Source organism: Urtica dioica, chromosome 4 (assembly GCF_054948205.1).
Source record: "Urtica dioica subsp. dioica isolate 48M chromosome 4, U.dioica_male_clone48M_v1_H2, whole genome shotgun sequence".
NCBI lineage: Eukaryota > Viridiplantae > Streptophyta > Magnoliopsida > Rosales > Urticaceae > Urtica > Urtica dioica.
The window spans coordinates 20,358,039-20,378,505 of record NC_142759.1 but is presented as its reverse complement, the minus strand read 5'-3'; the positions used below and the strand labels follow the sequence as shown (position 1 = coordinate 20,378,505).

Sequence of the window (20,467 nt, the reverse complement as noted above, 5' to 3'; positions counted from 1 at the left end):
AACCTCCATGTGCATCTCTCGTCTTTGCATAGAACATACCATCTCTTTTTCGAAGAAGATTTCACTCTAAATTCGAAATTATGTTTCAACGCGTACAAGTGGATATGTTTCTTCAGTTCATGCTTGCTTTCAAATTGCTGCCCAATATATATTTCTTCTGAGCTACCTGTTAGTTTCAAAGGTTAGTTAAACAATAGGTGGTTTCAGATTATACTTGAATCTCATTTGAATCCACTTAAATTACCTGCAGAAGAATGACTTGGATAATGACTCGGGTTTTCCTTCACAACATCATCGGCGGTGAACTCGGGTGCTTTCCATGAATAAGGAACGATAGGTGATCCGATCATCGGAGGCTCACGCTGACATTGACCCGATGGTTCACAATGACCCGTTGGTACTGTAAACGTTTCCACAAACTCTTCATATTCTTCTGGATTGGCGAATTCTTCAAATTCTTCACCTCTACTATTGTTATCTCTTTCTCTTCATCACCATTGCCACCTTCGTTTTCATTACCTTCACCACCTTCGCCACCTTCGTATTCATCACCTTCGTCACTATTGTGTCCATCATATTCGTCACTGTTCTGATTACAATCTCTATCCCGCCTGTATACTTTGTCACCGTTTTCGGCACCCTTGTACTCGTTAAACAAGTCATCGTCCCAGCCACCGTCTTTGTTTTCAATTATAGGATCATTTTGTCGATTCTAGATAACAAGAGTATTCCGTCTCTTCTTCGGTTCATTGCGAGACACCCTTCCAACTTTCACATCTTTCCCTTTACATACTCCTCGATACGGAATAGGTGCAATGATCTGTTTCGGTACCAAACTTACACAAAGTGGAAACCTATTACGATATTTGTGCTTCATAAAATGCGAAACATCACCATTGTCCTTCAATACGGCAGGACCCAGCGGAATTGTACCGACTGTGTATGGGACTTCGAGTTTTAAGTCGAACGCGAATCTGTCTAACTCGAACTTCTCATATAACAAATCTACTAACTCCGTGTACGTTACCTCTTTCGGAACTACGAATGCATGCATTTTTGCATTGGTGAAAACCCATTGGTGTTCTTCCTTCTCCCAAGTGCCGTTAACCATGACAAAAACTGTAAAAAACAGTCGAACTATGCAAAATTAGCTTATCTATCATACAACATCGTACAACATCGCACAACATCGTACAAAAATGTATCGTACAACATCGTACAAAATCGTACAGCATCGTACAGAGCGTAATTTTTTTTTTCTAAATTTCATCGTACAAAAAAGTTAAATCTCATCCTACCATATCGTATACCATCGTACAAACAAGTTAAAACTCAAATTTTGGACTATGTTTTCAGATCTGATCGATTTTTATTGCTACATTCTATCATATACAATCATAAACTATGTAAAAATGATTAAGTTAGTAATCTTACCCATGATTCTTTTGAAACCCGCTTAAGTAGAGAGGATTTGAGTGTGATTGAAATGATAAAAATGATCTCAAATGAAGAGTGAGAGATGTATAGGGTTCAGAGGGTATTTTTGTTCGATTTTGGGTCAAAAGTCCATTTTTAGATATTTTTAAACATTAGGGTCTAATCTTGATATTTATTTGATTATTAAGCCCAATTAATGAAATTTCTCTTTACAAAATAGTCAAAATTTGTCTAAAATTAGTGAAATAGCTAAAATATGCAGTAATCTAGTTTCAATTTTTTATTTGATCTCGGGATTAATTGTTTTGAAAGTGATAAATTGCTTGTAATAATCGTCAAAAAATTTAATCTTGGAGGTTAAAAAAATTTGAAAACGTCAATTTGATTACTTTTCCAAAAAAATTGAAATTTTTACTATTTTACTAATCAATAAATTTCAAATTGCTATTTTATATATTTTTCCTTTTATTAGTATGGCTATATTTTACTGTAAAAAATTATGAATGTAGAGTTTTTCGTTTAATTAAAAAGGTACAAAGATAAGAAGTTAAAACGTTGACCTAATAAAAAAAATCATGTACCACTTGTGTTTCTCCCTCATAAGAAGAAAACAACCTTTGAACGCGCTGACTCAGTCAATGGGATAAAAAAAATTTAAAAAAACAAAACAAATGACTCTCTACTTCATCACAGTATTAGAATAACTTATAAAAGTCAAACTTAATTGTATTGTATATATATAAAAAAAATAAAATAAAAAGTCAAACTTAAGACCTGCACATATAGAAGCACAAACTCTAGTTGAATGATTATAATGTATAACCACCACAATCCAGACAAATTTATAAGAAGCATAAATGAGATGATAAAAGAGTGTAGATATATGAGTCTAATCACATAGAAATAAGTCTGTACAAGTTGGATTGATAAATACAAGTTTGGAAGCCAAACAAATAAATGTAAAATAACCAATGTACATGCAAAAAGTACACCGCTTACGAAAAAAAAAAAGAGTTCCATCAACTCCGATTATATAACAAATCAACTAAATATGAATTTAAAGAAGATGATGATGATGGCAATGAATGAAACAAAAAAGGATTATCATTTTCATTCATCCATTCAAAATCTCCTCTCTTCTTCTTCTTCTTCTTCTCATCGACGACCGGTTTTCATGCTCAACCCTTCGCACTTGCAAACCGGACACACATTCTTTATCACGAGCCATTTCGTCAGACACTCCGCGTGGTACTCGTGACCGCAATCCAAAACCCCAACTTTCTCCATATCTTTATAATTATCCTGCCCAAAAATTAAAAATAAATATTTTGATCCCTAAAAACAGAAGTCTTTTCTTCAGGAAAAGAACATACCTGGCATATGATGCAACAGTGTGGTTCCGTATCCGAGCAATCGGGTTCTAGTTCGAGATTTAAATTTATTCGAGGCGATAAATACGAGACCGTCTTTAACAGGCCGGTGATGGTCTCCTCCGTTAACCCTGTGTTCACGTTTCCGATCCTCTCTCCCAGAGCGAGAAGTTCCTGCGCAAATCATCATCATCATCATCATTGAGAATTAGAATTCGAGACAAAAAAAGCAAATACAAAACGAGTTTTTGATTACCGACTCGTTCTGTTATATATTTATACCTCGTAAGACATATCCTCGATATCCAAGCGCAAGTCACTGTGGTGGTCATTATTATATTCGCCTATCTCATAATAATCGGGAATCTCGAGTATAGCCACCTCCTGAACAAATAAAAGAAAGGAAGGAAATAAGTCTCGGCTTCACAACAGAGAGAGAGAGAAGAATAACACACATCAGCTTGTAGATATCTCAATTGAGCGAGGTGTTGATGATTGCTGTGGTGATTCCTCGGAGCTGATGACTGGTCGGAACCACGGTGAGGACGATATATCCTGATGCCGGTGGCCGGCGGAGCTCCGGCGTGCCTGTGACCCATCTCCAAGTGAGGAGGCGGCAAGCTCCGGTGGTTGACTCGCGCCGCCGCCGCGACAGAGGAGTTCGAGGAAGAAGAACCGTTGCTGTGTCTCGGGACAGGTGGCGCAACGAGATGAGTCTGGTGATGCCTCTGGCCCGCGTGTCGCAGACTCAGCGAGCTCCGTATTGTCTCGTGGTGCTGTTGTCTCGACGGCACTATTCCCATACTACTATTCCCAGTTTCCACCGGAGCTGGCATCATCATCAAAAACGGAAAAAAAAAATATTAAACATCTCAAGTATTCAATTTTTTTTATAAGGAAACAAAAAGGACGCACCGTGGACGAAAGGAACGCCGGGCTGAGGCCCTTGATTCCAGAGCAAAGCGGGTGGTTCGGCGGAGGAGCTAGTCCCGACATGGAAAGGCTGGTAAGAAAGCTGAAAAGGAGGCACGTACTGAGGAGGCACGGGAAACGAGACGACGGGCTCCGAGGCGTTGACGAAATGGTGTTGGTGTTGTTGGTGGTGGTGGAAGCTCTCCGGTCCCGCCACAAGCTTGCTCTTTCCCGGGACCATGACTCCGTCGACAAAGTAATAATTACCGCCGTACCCCTGGTCGAAGGACGGGTGGTAGAAGCTTCCGTGGAGGTGGTGGTGGTGGTGGTGGTGAACCCCGTTGTTGTTGTTGTACTGTGCCGCGGAGGTCGCGCCGTAAAACAACGGGCCGGCGTCGTATTGTTGGGCCTCGTAGGTGGGCCCGGAAGAGACCATCGGCGGCTGAAAGCTTGCGGGAACGGGCGGTCCCTGGTATAGATAGCCTTGGCCTTGTTGATCCATCATGTTCCTATGTCCCATCTCGCACCAGATTGTTTTTCTCAACCAAACTATACCTGTTCCTTGACACACGCACGAAAAAAAAATTATTATCAGTAAATATAGCCTCGCTAGACGAATAAAAAAACACAATTGCAGTAGATAGATATAAAGCATATTTAAACGTTTGTTGAATCAACAAAACACGAAATACCGCCTTAAGCGATTCCCTATATATTTTGAATGACGAATAAGAATGTGGTCCGACTGCAAACTAAGTTTGGACTTTTGGTCGCTAGAATCAGCCCAACGTCGTGAACAAAACAACCCAAAAGCTAAACTAAATCATGACAAAAAAAAATTAGAAAACATACACACCAACCAAAGCTAAGATGCAATGGTGGAGAAAGTTGTCGAAGAATTTTCCATAGAAACACAAGATGGATAAACAAGAGTTTTACCGTAAATGGCTCAAACAGAAAACATTGCCGAGTAACCGTGACTGTTATTGGAAACCCGTGTACACACTAGATTGTAGCGATGACAACTTTTTAAGTGACGAAATTAGCAAGAAGATTTAATCTTCTTGCACTAATAAAAACTCGAATCAGATAGTTAACTCAGAGTGCATACAACAATTGATAGTACATAGAAATACAGAATGTTCAATCATATTTCAATTCCATTCCCGTTTCTTGTACGTCTTGTGATATCATAAAGCCCAAAGAGAAACAAAAAATCACTCGGTTTTATTATATTATCAATTTTTTCTCGCCAATTTTTCCCGGGAAAATCATCAAAAGAGAAAGAAAACGCAATCGCAACGTGGAATACATTACAATTATGTACCTTATAATCATGAACGAACACCAACACGTCGGAATTTCAACCTTGAACACGATCGAAGACCGAATCCAAATCAACCCAATCAGTATCTGCACAAAGAAACAGAAATCGAATGAAAACCCTAAATTTCACAATTACTTGAAAAACAAAAAAATTGTTGTAAAAGAAAAAACAAACAGACGAACCAGCGATTCTGAGAATCGAAACAAACCCAAAAGAAACATGATCGTCAATCGCAGAAAGAATAAAACACAATTAACATAGTTACAGCTACGAAAAGCTAACAACTTTGACCATCTGTTTTGCATTGCGAAAAAATAATTGAATTAACTTACCACAACGAGAATTGATCAAAATTGAGAGATTATGGATCTGGGGAAGAGCTCTTGGTGAAAGAAAGATTGAAACTTTGGGCTTATTGTTCCGAGACAGAGAGACGAAGGAGAGAGAGGCTGATATTCTTGTTGGTTTTGCCTCTATGTTTCTTTTCCTTTATTTCTCTCTCTTTATCTGTTTCCAATTTCTTTCCTTTCTTATTTCTTTGACGGTTTGATGGTTCATAGTTTCCTAATTATGGCCGTTATATGTTTTTTTTTCTTTACGGAATTACAAGGATACCCTTTTCATAATTATTCACTTTCCTTTTTCTGTTTTGGTACTTTCTCTTTCTTTAGTTTTGAGGCAACTCTCTGGACTTTCCTTTTTTTTTTTTCCAATTTTTTTATTTATTACAAACGTTTAGGAAAGAAAAATAAAGGAAAAGAAAAAAGTCAGTAATACTTTCTTCATATGTTCTTCTTTTCAGATAATTCTTCGGACAAAAATGTTTGGAAGCAAATTGCTTTCCACAAAGAAAAAAAAAAAAATTAGTCTACCCACAGAAATAAAAAACAAACGTACTGAGGAAATCAGCAATAAGTACTATCTTTATTGAGACTTGTTTGATATAACACTTATCTCTTTTGCTTACGTTTTGAAGACTAACACGTTTTTATTTTTCTTTCTTTAATTCGTTGAGCGGATTATCTTCGATCAAAAGCTTGTCACACACTCCTTCACACAAAAAAAAAAAAAAAAATGTCCCGCGCACATTTCGCTCATGAAAGATGTTGACACATACCTCAAGTATCTAGCAGTTTGAGTGACACTGTCTCTTATATATAAAGTCTCGTCATACGTGAGAGCATAGATTCGATCCCCCGATACATCAATTTATCTTTATTATTTGATCTTTACAAAATGTAATTGTAATTTGAGGTTAAATATTCCATATTATATTATATGATATATATGAATGAAAAATATTGTCGATCGTTGTCGGAAATATTAAATTCCTTGTGACTTGCAAGGAATTCCATGTCAAAGCTCATAAGAATGCCCGATCCAAGCTCATGATGACAAAAAAAAAAAAAAAAAAAAAAAAAAAAAAAAAAAACCATCAGAAGCGGGCTTGTGAAGACATTCGAAAAAAGACCAAAACAAAGGGTCATTTACGCATCGGCGTGCCGTGCCTGGCATCACGCGCGTCGCACCACGACCAGGAGCGCCGCGCCAACGCGAATTCCTTCGCTTGTCACGCGTGCCCAGAAGCGTGTCGTGCCTTGTATAGGCGCGTCGCGCCAAGCCAAAAACTAGCGGGGTGGCGGGCGCGGCCTTCTTTGCTCTGCGCGCGCGAGCCTTCCACGTGCATCTTGCCTCTGCCAAATCCGACTTTGGAGGGCTTTTTCAGTCATATAACCATTATAAATACCTCTCTCGTCAGAGAGTAAAACATATACAATTCTCTCTAAACACAATCACTTGATTCCAAAGTCGTGAACGTTGTCGAGGACCCTCCGCATTTGATTTCACTCTGATCGAGCTCGATTCTCTCAAATATTCTCAATTAATAACGGTGCCCCACCTCACTCATAGCAATCAGACTAATATTGAGCGTCGGAGCGTGCGCCGAATGCACCCTTCTAGCTTATTTTCTTCTTCTTATTATTATTAGATCTCCGCGACGAACGAAGGACGTTCTTAAGCTAGGAGAGAGTACTCATGACTTTCGAGTTCTACAAACCCAGATCGGGCGCAGCCACTTGGTCCGGCCTTGGGTTGACCCGCCCAAAGTCTTCAACATTGTTTAACTTTCAACGACAACATTTTTGCGCTAGAAAGTAGGGATCTCTTGACCTAAACAACCCGAAATCCCTTCCAATCTTCTTATTTTCACTTTTTTCTTAAACTTGAGAAAACATGAACAATCAAATTCCCAATACATCTGTGAGAGGTGCAAATTCTCGGGCGGAAAGAGCCAGATATAACTTGCGCCGATTGGCGCAGAGGAACCAAGACTTGCATCCGATCGAGATCGCAGGTCCAATCCCCAAGCAAAACCTGCGGGACCTCCGCATCGTTGAGTTTGAGAAAAACATTCGTCGACCGACGGACTACCTCGCGAGACAAGTAAACGACATAGCCGCTGTAGAGAACCTTCTTGGCCCGACAAGGCAGGCTGCCATTTTCACTCACTCGGGGTGATCTGAAGACGAACGTAACTACGTTCACATGAATGAGGACTAGGGTGATCGTACCCACTCTTGCACTGACGAGAGTAATGATACCCCCAATCTATAGGCTCAGGATCTTCACGTTGGGGAAGGCGTCAACAGACGCTCCGTCCGACGTGAATCCTGAAGCCCCTCAGCTTCATCACAAACGTCTCGCTCCTACTCAGGAATGCGGATGAACTGGGCCTGGACCGCGGCCCGTGGACGCACTGACGCCATAACTTCGAGACAACAAAACGGTAATCTGGAGATATCCTCGCGCCACACAGGCGACTTGAGGCAATACCTCAACGCCCGTCTGGAAAGTTTTAGAAACCGACTTCCTCGTAAAAACGGGACCGTGCAAATGACGGCCGGACTCAGCCGAAACGACGCTGCTCTTCCCTGTACAATCCCCATTGACTAGGCCTCAAACGAGAGAGGGCGAGGTGCTACACTCGCCCAGACTGGTGCCCCTCCAACACATGCAGTGGTGGCTAGCATGCTCCAAGATTTCAAAAACGAGATTCGCAACCTCGTGGACATTCAAAATATGACCCAATAAGTCCGGAGAATGATGGAACTTACACATTTCCCATTCACGGCTGACATCCTCACAAAGGAATTTTCGGCCGATTTCTGTATGCCGAACTTCCTGTGCCATGAAGGAAAAATAGACTTCCTTCACCACATCCAACAATATCGCATGTGGATGAACATGAAAGGCATTCACCGGTAATCTGGTGTCAAGATTCACCGGTAATTTGGCGTCAAGCATTCAGCCTCATGCTAGGCGGACCCGCCTTCAAATGGTTCGGAAACCTGAGACCTAGGTTAATTGACTCGTTCGAGGAGCTACAACGGTCCTTCCTCACTCGCTTCAGCGAGAATCCATGCGGATACTTAGTTATATTCACAGAAGAGACTAACAAAGTAAACCAGTTCGAGGACAAAGACCTCATTGCGGCTATCCTTAAAGGGCTCCAAATGAGGGACTTCATCAGCTCTTTCGTCAAGCGAGAGCCGCGAACAATGGTCGACATCTTGACTCATGTAGAAAAATACATTTTCCTAGAGGACTTCATTCAAATTCGAAATCTCATGATGACCGTCGTATGGAGGAGGAAGACTCTGACAACTGTGAGTTACGGAGAAAAGGAGCAAGGCCTGAAGACAACTCTTGCCCACCGGTGGAACAAAAGCCTCAACTACCAGAAAAAATTCGCAACTACGCGAACTTCACGTCGTTGAACACACGACCAAAAACGATCTTCGCTCTAAGATGCGAAAAATTCCGCGACCCCACACCTTTGAGAGCCGGCACACCTCGCGATATGATCAAGTAATGCGCGTTCTATAAGGACCACGGTCATTTGACATCCGACTGCAAACAACTAAAGAGGCAAATCGAAGACCTCATCCGAGCAGAGGAGCTAGAAAGGTTTGTCCTCAAAATGATCGACAACGCCGACGCTACCGCATGATGATCGGCCGCTACGGCTCACCAAGAAAATAATGGCGATCACACACAACCCCTCCATGTTGTCACCTAAACATCTCGAGGGCTTTATTTTATTTTCTTGCTTTCCATAAATCCATGGCGTTGGACATTTACTAGCATTTGTCGACATCTATGTTGTTGACTTCTCATCTATATTGTGGATATCTATCTCATAAAAATAACATTGTCTAAACATCTATTTTTTGAAAACATGATCGGTTGAAGTCTGTGGAAAACACAGTCAACCATTTGAAGGGAGAGTGTAGGTTGTTTAGGATGGAGATCAAGCAAGGTTTCCAGGAATAAAAAAAGTGTCAAAAATGAATTGTTGGAATTGTCCAACAAGAATGTGAGGAGTGAACATACCCAGACCACAACGAACCTTTAAACCACAAAAAAGTTTGAAAGGGCAAAAACAATGAACCTTAAGCTTCAGCTTGAGCAAGAAAACAAAGATCTGGCATTAGACCTTGTACGCGGAGCTTGGGCGAAGAAATGACTGAGCTTGGACGAGGGTTTCAGAGACGATGATTTTTGAACTTGGGCGAGGGTTTTAGAGTTTGGGCGGGGGTTTCAAAGCTTGGGTGAAGGAGACGCGAGAGAGAGAGAGAGAGAGAGAGAGAGAGAGAGAGAGAGAGAGAGAGAGAGAGAGAGTTTCAGAGTAAATGTCTAGCTAGCTCACGTCATTTCATATTAAATGTCTCTATTAAATGCTCATTAAAAGAGTTGGTGTGTGATTGTAAGAACAAATTTCTATGAGGGTACAAAATAATCTCTTTTTCAAGAGTTATTTGTATATTTATTCAATTATATTTTTTTATGGTAAATGAAAAAAAAATATAAATAATAATATATTAGTCATTTTCCTTGTTATTTTGCTACAAACCTTGCCAAAATGAACTTTGTTGGCGAAGGAATTTCTTTTTAATAATATGCCTTTTCTATCTTATTCCTATTTGTTTGACCAAAAAGGCAATAATTCACTAAATTCAAATAATAAAATAATAACGTTTTTGTTGTGTTTCACACCATATCATTCACGAGGCGCTATAGGTGGTATGATACGAGTTTGTTGTTTTGAAGATGAAAACGAGTCATGTGAAATGTGAATGAATGCTATTGATAAGATAAGACGTCTAAGTTTTCTTTTTATTTAGCCACTAGAAAACGTGAACATATTATCAATTTCAATTTGCTTGTGCCAACAATGCAAATACAATAGTAGGTTTTAAAGATGGTCACAAAAAAGAGGAATGTCAAAATCACCGTCACTCAATTTTGAGTAGCACAAAAAAAAAATATTTTTATAGAAAAATAACCGAAAACGAATTATAAAAAATATGGAAACATATAATAATGAAGGGTGGGTTCACAAATGCCAAGGGATATTCTTTTCATGCATGGAGTGTATTTGTAATTTTGTATACTTGAGAGGAAGGACTACTTTAGAATGTTATTTCCATTTGGTATCTTTATATCTGTAATGAATTAATTAATTTATTAGTTAAGCACATGCTATTGTCATTATTGACCTCTTCCTACAAGCATCGAACACCTACCCCCACTTGCTAATTGGTATTTCCGATATAAGGATTTATTGGAGTGCTCATATATTGGTTTAGTTTAGTCACTTTTTATATTCTTTTCTTCCTTTTAAGAAATACCTTATTATCATCTAGATTTGTGCAAATCACCAATCATAACAAGAAATAATTACGGATCCGTTATCCAATTTAAACAAATATGTGGTTTGAAAAATAATATTTTAAATTATGCGGTAGAAAAAAGCTGTTATTTTCAAAAGCAAACTGTTATTTTCAAAAGCAAACAAATGTTTGATGAATTGTATTTAAATTAATTTATGTTAAATAGTATTATCCGTCCATCTCGGACCTACAGAAAAACACAACGGATCGTCCAAAAAGGCTTTAGGCCCGACTCGGTGGGCCCAGAGGACGCTGGAAGGGCGCTCGACCAATCAGCCCGCGACCTCCAAAAAGACCGCTCGACCTAAGGCTCTCGGCCATCCGGCCACTCGGTCTAGGCTTCTAGGCCGTCAGGTTGCTCAGTCCACGGCCTCGGGACCACTCGGTCATTCGGCATGGGCCTCTCGGCTGCCCACTCGACCATTTGGTATGTGCCTCTCGGCCAACCAGTCACTCAGACTACGGCCTCAGGCCTTCTCGGCCATTAGGCATGTGCCTCTCAGCTACAGACCGACCAGGTCTCAACCATACATCTAGAGGGCGCGCCCAGAAGGCCATTGGAGTAGGGAGGTGTTCCTCAAACTCTATAAGTAGTACGCCGGCGTAAAAAAACCGTAAAAACCGTAAAACCAGACCGGACATGTGATTTTTAGACTGTCGGTCCGGTTTAAAACGTTTTTTTTTCATCATGTTCGGTCCGGTCCGGTCTACTTATTACAAACGGTCCGGTCCGTTTTTTTTTAAATGGTTAAACCGGACCGGTTTATTTATAAAAATAAATAAATAAATTAATGTCCAACTAGCCAAATTAGGTATTTGTGCATGTATTTCCCTCCCGTACATGATTATATGTTTTTTTGTGTGGAAAATTAATGGTTTTTTTAATTATGTAAAACAGTTCAAAACGGTCCAAACGGTCCGAAACGATCCCAAACGGTCCGGTCTAAACGGTTCAAAATGGTCCAAACGCTTCAAAACGGTCCGGTCCGGTTTGGATTTTTTTGGACCGTTTTGAGCGACCCGGTCTGGTTTTTCGGTCGGTTTTGGACCGGACCAGACCGTGCACAGCCCTAATAAGTAGCTCGACTTTGAGTTAAAGGTATTCTAATTTTGAGCCTTGAAACATTGTCGAAACTCTGTGGAAGCTCGTTTCGCTCGAATTTTCCCTCTAAAACCTCCATTTTCCCCCAATCCTCCTAATTTTGAACGTTTTCCTTTGATAGTTCTTATTTTCCTCATATTTTCAGGTCATCTTGGAGTACGTGAATGACGTTTTTTTGGCTAGAGACAAAGTCGGGATACCGAGTTCAAGACACCCTAGCTCGAGCGAGATCACTCGGTCCGGGCTTGGATCGAGCCATTCGAGTCTCTAAGTAGTTGTCCTAAACTTGTATAAACAGATTTAACATTTTGTAAAATAGATATGATTATAAAAAAAAATCAAAATAGACATCTCTAAATTATTAAATAATAATAATTTATGTAGTTATTCATATATTTATATATATATATACACTAATACTTTGTAATTTGTTAACATTATATTAATTTCAAAGTCAATATATTATTCAAGAAGGGTAGTATAATTTTATAAAATCAAATATATAAATAATCAATACAATATCATTTAAACATTTAAAACAATGATCCATTTAAACTTAATTATAGTTTGTAACTGATGTGTATCCATTACCGTGAAATTTGTTGTAACTAGCCAAATTTGTTATTCTTATTGAGAGAATAGCCCAAGTTTCATTTTATTAAGCAATTAGCCCATGTTTTTTGTTAAACCATAATGCCCTCGCTTTCTTCACGAATCAATTAATTAATTAACGTACTGGAGTGAGTTAGGTTAATTAATTAACTGATTCGTGAATGATTTGAAATTCACAAAAAATTTACAAAAATAAGAATTTAAGTCAATTGACATTCAAAGCATTCAATTAATTAACCTAATTCCTAATTCAATCATTTAGTAAATTAACTTACTCACAAAAAAAATCAGAACCTAAGCTAATATTCAACCAATAAGTTAATTAATTAACCTAAATCAACAGTCAGTTAATTAAATTAACTGATTCGCGAATTTATAGTGAATCAATAATATCGGCGAATCCTCTTCTTCTTCTCCACCACCAGCAAACTTGAGCCACAATTTAAAACAGAAAACCCTAGAAAACCTCTAATCATCACTGGACACTCTGTCGGAGGCTCGATCGCTGCGTGAAACGCGAGGCGGTGGAGGCGGAAAATCTACCGGCATCGTCGTTTGAGTCGGTGGAGGCGGCGAGTCGACCGTCACCGTCGCTTGCGGCGGCGGAGGCGACAGAACTTCTGAGTCGTGTTCGACGTGGCCGGCGCCTCCGGTGGAGCCCCCGGAGGCTGCAGAGACGTGTCGTTCGCCGGCGGAGAGATAGTCGGAGAAGTAGACGACAACGTGAGAGAGAGAGAGAGAGAGAGAGAGAGAGGTTGGGTTGGGTGAGTGGGATTTCAAGGATAATTTAGGTAGTGTACAAAATATGGGCTATTCCCTTATTTAAATGAAACTTTGGCTATTCTCTTAATATTAGTAGGTTGATTAGGCTAGTTAGCAAAATAGCCCTCCATTACCATACATAATTTTTTGTTTTTTTTTTTCCCCGACAACTGCATGTCTAATCTATTTTACACCATATTTTACATCAAGGTTCGAAATGCCGTTTTCGTTGCCGTTTCGAGCCTCTTGATTTACGGAAAATCGACAAGCCGATGGAAAACCGAACGGAAAAAATGTGGAAATGGGCATTCAATTTGCCGTTTTCAAATGCCGTTTTCCATGGAAAACCGAAAAGCCGATGGAAAATCGAACGGAACAAATGTGGCAAAATATATTTAAAATATATACATGTAGTACATACATATATTTTTCAATTTTTAAACATATATAAAGAAAATACATTATGTATATAATCTTTTTTTAATAGAAAATTGTATATATATATATATAATATTTTATAAATTTGTGCTATTAATGTATAATACATTGCATATAATATTTTTTTATAATGTGTTTCTTAAAAAAACGACAGCAAAAAAAAAAAAGAATCAGGGGAAAAAACGACAAAAAAAAAACGACAGAAAAAAAACGACAGAAAAAATGACAAACGACAAAAAACGAAAAACAACGAAAATCGGGAAAAAACGACGACGAAATGACATATTACCTTGTCGATGGTCGTTGACTCACCAGAAATGAATTTTTCGGTGAAATTCCTGGAAATTCGTCGGCTTTTAAATCCTTGATTCCTATAGCCGAAACAAGAAGAAAGACATTGATATTTAATTGTAGCTTCTATACGGAGTACATCTCTAGAGAATAATCTGGAGGGATTGTTTATGATATATATACGCATATTAGAGATTTTGATTGTGATATTTATATAACAAGTTATGTAAATACGTATTTGGGTTTGTTAGAGAAGTTAGAGAAATTATAGGAGATAATTGAGTATAAATAATCGTGTATAACTAGTAGATGCGATGCGACAAAGTTAAAATACATGCATTTTTTTTTGTTATTTATAAATCTGAAGAGGATATATGGGTAATTGTATATAAATAAATAAAAAAAACTGTTTCCCAAAAGATATGAATTTCAACTTTTCAAAGTTATGTGCAATATGTCAAAATCGCTTACAACTTTTAGCTATTTTACCAAGCCATTCAAAAACGATTGCACTTTTAGAAAAAACTTAATAAACTATGCCAAACAGATTCAATATTTGTTTTATCGAGTAAAAAAATAATATCTGTTATTTTAAGGGCCGGCTAAAGAAATAGCCAAAATGACACCCCTACTTTAAAATTATAGCCAAACTATTAACATATTTAGAAAAATAGCTAATTTATCATGACAACATTTCAATATTCCAATTATACCCTTAGGTTAATATTATTAACTATCATAGTAAATAATATCATTCATAACAAAAAAAATTAGTAAATCTAATTAACAATAACAAAAACTACATTAACTCTTATTTGTCGTAACAAGAAAACAATAAATTTTATTTACCGTAATAAGAACAACAGTAAATATTATTTACCGTAACATTTTGAGTTAATCTAACAGGAAAATTATCAGAGATGATGACTAGTTAATCTAACAGTAAATATGATTTACTAATTATTTCCGTGAACAATCGAGGACTAACAATCCGACAGTAAATCATATTGACCATTGAGTAAATCATTAATTTCTATGGTAAATATGACTAGTTAATCTAACAGTAAATACGATTTACTAATTATTTCCGTGAACAATCGAGGACTAAAAATCTGACAGTAAATCATATTAACCATTGAATAAATCATTCGTTTCTATGGTAAATATAACAGTAAATCTTATTTATCGTAACAAGAACAATAGTAAATCTTATTTATCGTAACAAGAACAACAATAAATCTTATTTACCGTAACAAGAACAATAGTAAATACGATTAACCATAACATTTTCTAGTTAATCTAACAGGAAAAATATCAAATATGAGGACTAGTTAATCTAACAGTAAATACGATTTACTAATTATTTCCATGAACAATCGAAGACAGTAAATCCGACGATAAATCATATTAACCATTGAAAACCACATATGAATTCCAATTGTTTCGTCAAATCTCAACTCGAGTAAAAAAACCAACCTTTCGCCGACAAAATAGGTCGACATCAATTCATCCCGTGAAACACATCAACAAATACAACACATTCTTGAATATTTGCTAACTAAACCGAACTGTAAAACTAGCGCACACAAAAGCCTCCAACATAACCCCTAAAAAAAATCAATCTTCAGCGTTTGTTTAACTTTCAGATTACCATGAAAAAAAAGGGATTATGAGATATAACAAATATTAACAAATATATATTATAAATTTTCAGACTAGTACACGCAGTAAAGCCAACAACAATCCACATTCATCTTGGAGATCATCAGAAATCAAAAAGACCAAATAAGATCATATGACATGTTTTCACAAACAAGAACACATCTTTTCACGGCGGGAATTCCAACCGGATCGCGTCCGTGGATGGTCTGTCGGAGTCCGGATCCGTGAAATCGCATCCCGCCGACGCTGCTCCGCCGTTTTGCGCGGAGGGGATCAGAGATCCAATGAGTTCTCAGCGAGGCTCTGGAAGGCAAAGATCACCTCGCCATCGACGTCGGAGCCGGAGTCGGAGCCGCGACCTCTTTTCACGGCGGGAATTCCAACCGGATCGCGTCCGTTAATGGTCTGCCGGAGTCCGGATCCGTGAAATCGCGTCCCGCCGACGCTGCTCCGCCGTTTTGCGCGGAGGGGATCACGAGATCCAAAGAGTTCTCAGCGAGGCTCTGGAAGGCAAAGATCACCTCGCCGTCAACGTCGGAGCCGGAGTCGGAGTCGGAGTCGGAGCCGCGACCTCTTTTCACGGCGGAAATTCCAACCGGATCGCGTCCGTGAACGGTCCGTCGGAGTCCGGATCCGTGAAATCGCGTCCCGCCGACGCTGCTCCGCCGTTTCGCGCGGCGATCCCGGAGAAATGGCGGAGGTCGATCTGGAAGCTCTGCGTGTATCTAGTCACCGCCGGAATGCTCGCCGGACTTCTCCTCGGACTCGACATGTCGTGGACCGCCATAACCGCCGCGCTTGCCCTAATCGTGCTGGATTTCAAGGACGCATAGCACTGCCTCGATAGCTTCGGGGAGCAGAGATTGAGGAAGAAAGGTTTTGAGGTATCAGAGTTGAATATGAAGGAAAAGGGTATTATTGAGATTTCATATTACCATTGGCTATTATTTAAAATAAACTGATAATTTGGCTAAAATTTTAACTTCCACCTTAAATACAGGCTATTTGTTTACAAAAAACAATTGTGAATACGATTAATAGAATTATCATTTTGAATCCAATATGTTAACTTTATCAAATATGTTTACTAAAATATAACTTATAAGTGATTTAAAAAAAAGTGATTTAAAATAAATATTGAGAAAAATGACACAATAGTAATATATCTAATTTAAGAAATAACACACATTAAAAGGTATATTTAATTTGAAATAACATTTTAAAACTTATAAACAAATTTTTTTCTATTTTATTGCTAGCGAGTAAACGGGTCTTTCCGACCCGGTACCCAATCTTTATATAGGACAACGTGTACAAATAACTATTAAAAATTGAGATTGGTACCGGTAGCGGAGTAGGTGTCCCGACTTTACTCATTTCTGTTGTCATTACTAAAAATGATACAAATATAAATATCCACAAATAAATAATGGGCGTTGTGGATTTGTAGCCAAAACTAGACTATAAAATTGGGATGTACCCAACGTTTGCAAACTTTTAAGAAAATAGCAAATTACAATTATATTTGACTTAAATATCCTTATATTAAATATGTTATAATTAACAAAAAAATGTAAATAATTTAAAAATTTGACAATTAATGCAATTAATGTACCAATTGTGAACTCCGGCGGAATTCTACAGTAGTAAACATGATTTTTCATCCAACACAATAGGTCTATTTTTTGAAGCTCTTCTCGCTACGAATCTGTAGGATTTGGAATCACTCAATTTCGAGGTGACATCACCGTAGCAAAAAAAAAAAAAACGGCTAGGAGGAGAAAATAGAAAATTTGGCTGGGTTATTCAAGTGTCACCTCATTTTTTTTTGGCTATTTTCCTAAAAGTTTTCAAACATTGGTTATATCTTAAACGTGATGTTTGGAGTGGCCTAATAAATTACAAATTTCATAAATAATAATACATAATTATTTGTGATAATCGGGTCGATAATGATTAGAGAGATGTCGCTGCTAACTGTCTTCATTGTGAGGAGACAATTATATTCAACAAATTCTTTAATACCAATGTGGATCTTTGTGAAGAGAAGTTTGTCTTTGAAAGCCTAATATTTCATCAACAAAAGTCGAAAAAAAAATATTTAGATGAATTGAAAAAAAGAGTATAGAATAATCTTACTTGCGTGGGTTTGAATAACCACCTCAAAATCCAACCACTTACCATTGTTCATGATAGAGTCATCGATGTTCAATTTGAAGGAGTTTGACGAGGTAGAGACCCACTTCAACCTCTTTACTTTTTGGTTGAGATCAGTTAATGAGAGAATTTCGTCATGACTCATACATGATGGTCTGTTTTTTTTTTTTTAATTTTATTTAACTAAGGACTATTTTTAACGAGCTTTGAAACTTTGAGTATTATACAATAAAATATTTATTATTTTTAAATTATAACTTTGCTATAAGCTAAGTAGAAATAGTTTGTAAATGCAACTAAAATCTAGATAGCTTAGGCCATCTCCAACCGATCACTCTATTTCTCACTCTATTTCTCACTCTATTTTTCTGTAAACAGTGATTTCTCTCCAACCGAACTCTATTTTCCACTCTATTTTTCACTCTATTTTTTCTCCCTTTATTTCCTATTTATACTTATACCCCTATATTTTTTATTATTATTACTAATTAGATAACTTAGAAGAATTATGATAATGAGTAAAATATTACTCTATAAATTAATTATAATTATAAATATAAATACACATTAAATAAAATAAAATTTTATTTAATAAAAATCACAACACAAAAAATAAAATACAACACAATACAATTAAAATAAAAAAAATTACAACACAACTCAATTAAAATAAAGTAAAACAAACTACAACACAACAAATAAAAGTAACTTTAACACAAACAATTATGACTCGGAATTAGAATACTCTTCCCACAAGTGCTCAATCAATGCATTCCGAAGTGCGATGTGTGCATCTTTATCTCTTATTTGTCTATAACGATTAACGAATTGCTCAAATCTTGTGTCATCATCCCCCACCATTTCAACATTCGCTGGTGGTGTTTCTCCCGCAACTCTTATTGGAGCACTAAGATCTCGTTCATCTTCAATTATCATGTTATGCATAATTATGCATGCAGTCATTATATCTTGTAAGACGTCTTTTCTCCAAAATCGTGTCGGTCCGGCAACAATTTCAAATCGTTGTTGGAGAACCCCGAATGCACGTTCTACGTCTTTTCTGCACGCTTCTTGCTTCATTGCAAAATACTTTTTTTTTTGGCCACGTGGCTCTCGGATAGTTTGCACGATGGTTGACCATTTTGGATATATACTATCAGCCAAATAGTAACCCATATTATACTCTATTCCTTGTATGACATAATGGGCAGGAGGAGCGATACCTTGAGTGAGATTGGAAAATAAATGGGAAGAATCTAGCACATTGATATCATTATTGCTCCCTGGCATACCAAAATAAGCATGCCATATCCAAAGATCATAATCTGCTACAGCGTATAATAGTAGGCTTTCCACCGCGACCCGTGTATTGGCCGGCCCATCCAGTGGGACAATTTTTCCATTTCCAGTGCATACAATCTAAACTTCCTAACATTCCTGGAAAACCACGTTGTTGACCAACATGCAGAAGTCTAGCAATATCATTGGTTGTTGGTGATCTTAAATATTGCTCAGAAAATACCTCAACGATTGCCCGACAAAACTTCTTCATGCTTTCAATCGTCGTTGACTCTCCTATTTTGACGTTCTCGTCTGTGGCATCTGCCGGAACACCGTATGCCAGCATCCGAAATGCAGCTGTTATCTTTTGAAGGGGTGACAAACCAAGTTTGCCGGCGCGATCCACCCGTTGCTCGAAGTAGTTGTCATGACCTTGAACAGCATCCTTTATGCGGAGGAATAATGAGCGAGACATCCGATATCTCCGACGGAACATGGCTTCATCATACATCGGGGTTTCTGAAAAGTAATCATTGAATAGTCGACGGTCTGCACTCACTCGATCACGGTTGATGAAAGCACGTCCTGGCACGGAGCCTCCCGCTCTCATGTCTACTTGGCTTGAATGTTGACGGATAAGCTCTGTAATCAAGATATTGTTATTGATGATAGCACGAGTTATGGCCTCCTCCTCTTCATCCAAACTAGTAATGAAATCGTCATCCGAGCTTGAAGACGACGATGACCAATTAGTATTCATTTTGGGAGATAAAATGAGAGAATGTGTATTATATTCAGAATAGAATGAGTGTGTGTATTAAAACTCATGATAGAATTGGTATTTTATAGAGAAAAAGTTAATGATAAAGCTGAGAAATGAGTTGAGAAACGTGAGAATCTTGTAAGTGAGTAGTCAAATCGCGTCAGAAGGAGTTGAGAAACGTGAGAATCTTGTAAGTGAGTGGTCACATCGCGTCAGAACGAGTTGAGAAACGTGAGAATCTTGTAAGTGAGTAGTCAAATCGCGTCAGAAGGAGTTGAGAAACGTGAGAATCTTGTAAGTGAGTAGTCAAATCGCGTCAGAAGGAGTTGAGAAACGTGAGAATCTTGTAAGTGAGTGGTCACATCGCGTCAGAACGAGTTGAGAAACGTGAGAATCTTGTAAGTGAGTAGTCAAATCGCGTCAGAAGGAGTTGAGAAACGTGAGAATCTTGTAAGTGAGTAGTCAAATCGCGTCAGAAGGAGTTGAGAAACGTGAGAATCTTGCTATAAATATTGCCTTCATAAGTTGTAATTTCACCACATCACTCACCTTACTAAAAAAATGTCTAGAGCTTCTAATTACTCTCGAGATGAAGACAAACTCCTTTGTAGGGTTTAC

At 38.0% G+C, this 20,467-nt stretch overlaps 1 protein-coding gene across 2 annotated transcripts; it reads right to left on the bottom strand.

Moving 5' to 3' along the window:
- Positions 1-2,203: 2,203 nt before the first annotated feature.
- On the bottom strand, positions 2,204-5,616 carry LOC149401113 (RING/U-box superfamily protein). 2 transcript variants are annotated; one of them, XM_089613111.1, is made up of 7 exons: positions 5,379-5,616; positions 5,047-5,132; positions 3,723-4,280; positions 3,263-3,636; positions 3,090-3,191; positions 2,811-2,981; positions 2,204-2,739 (listed from the first exon to the last, which is right to left on the bottom strand). In XM_089613111.1, exons 3-7 carry the CDS (start codon positions 4,237-4,239, stop codon positions 2,593-2,595), a joined length of 1,311 nt encoding a protein of 436 aa, XP_089469237.1. In that variant the 5' UTR covers positions 4,240-4,280; positions 5,047-5,132; positions 5,379-5,616; the 3' UTR covers positions 2,204-2,592. The 2 variants fall into 2 exon arrangements, with proteins under 2 accessions (XP_089469237.1, XP_089469238.1); XM_089613112.1 differs by having other exon boundaries at positions 3,723-4,274.
- Positions 5,617-20,467: the final 14,851 nt, after the last annotated feature.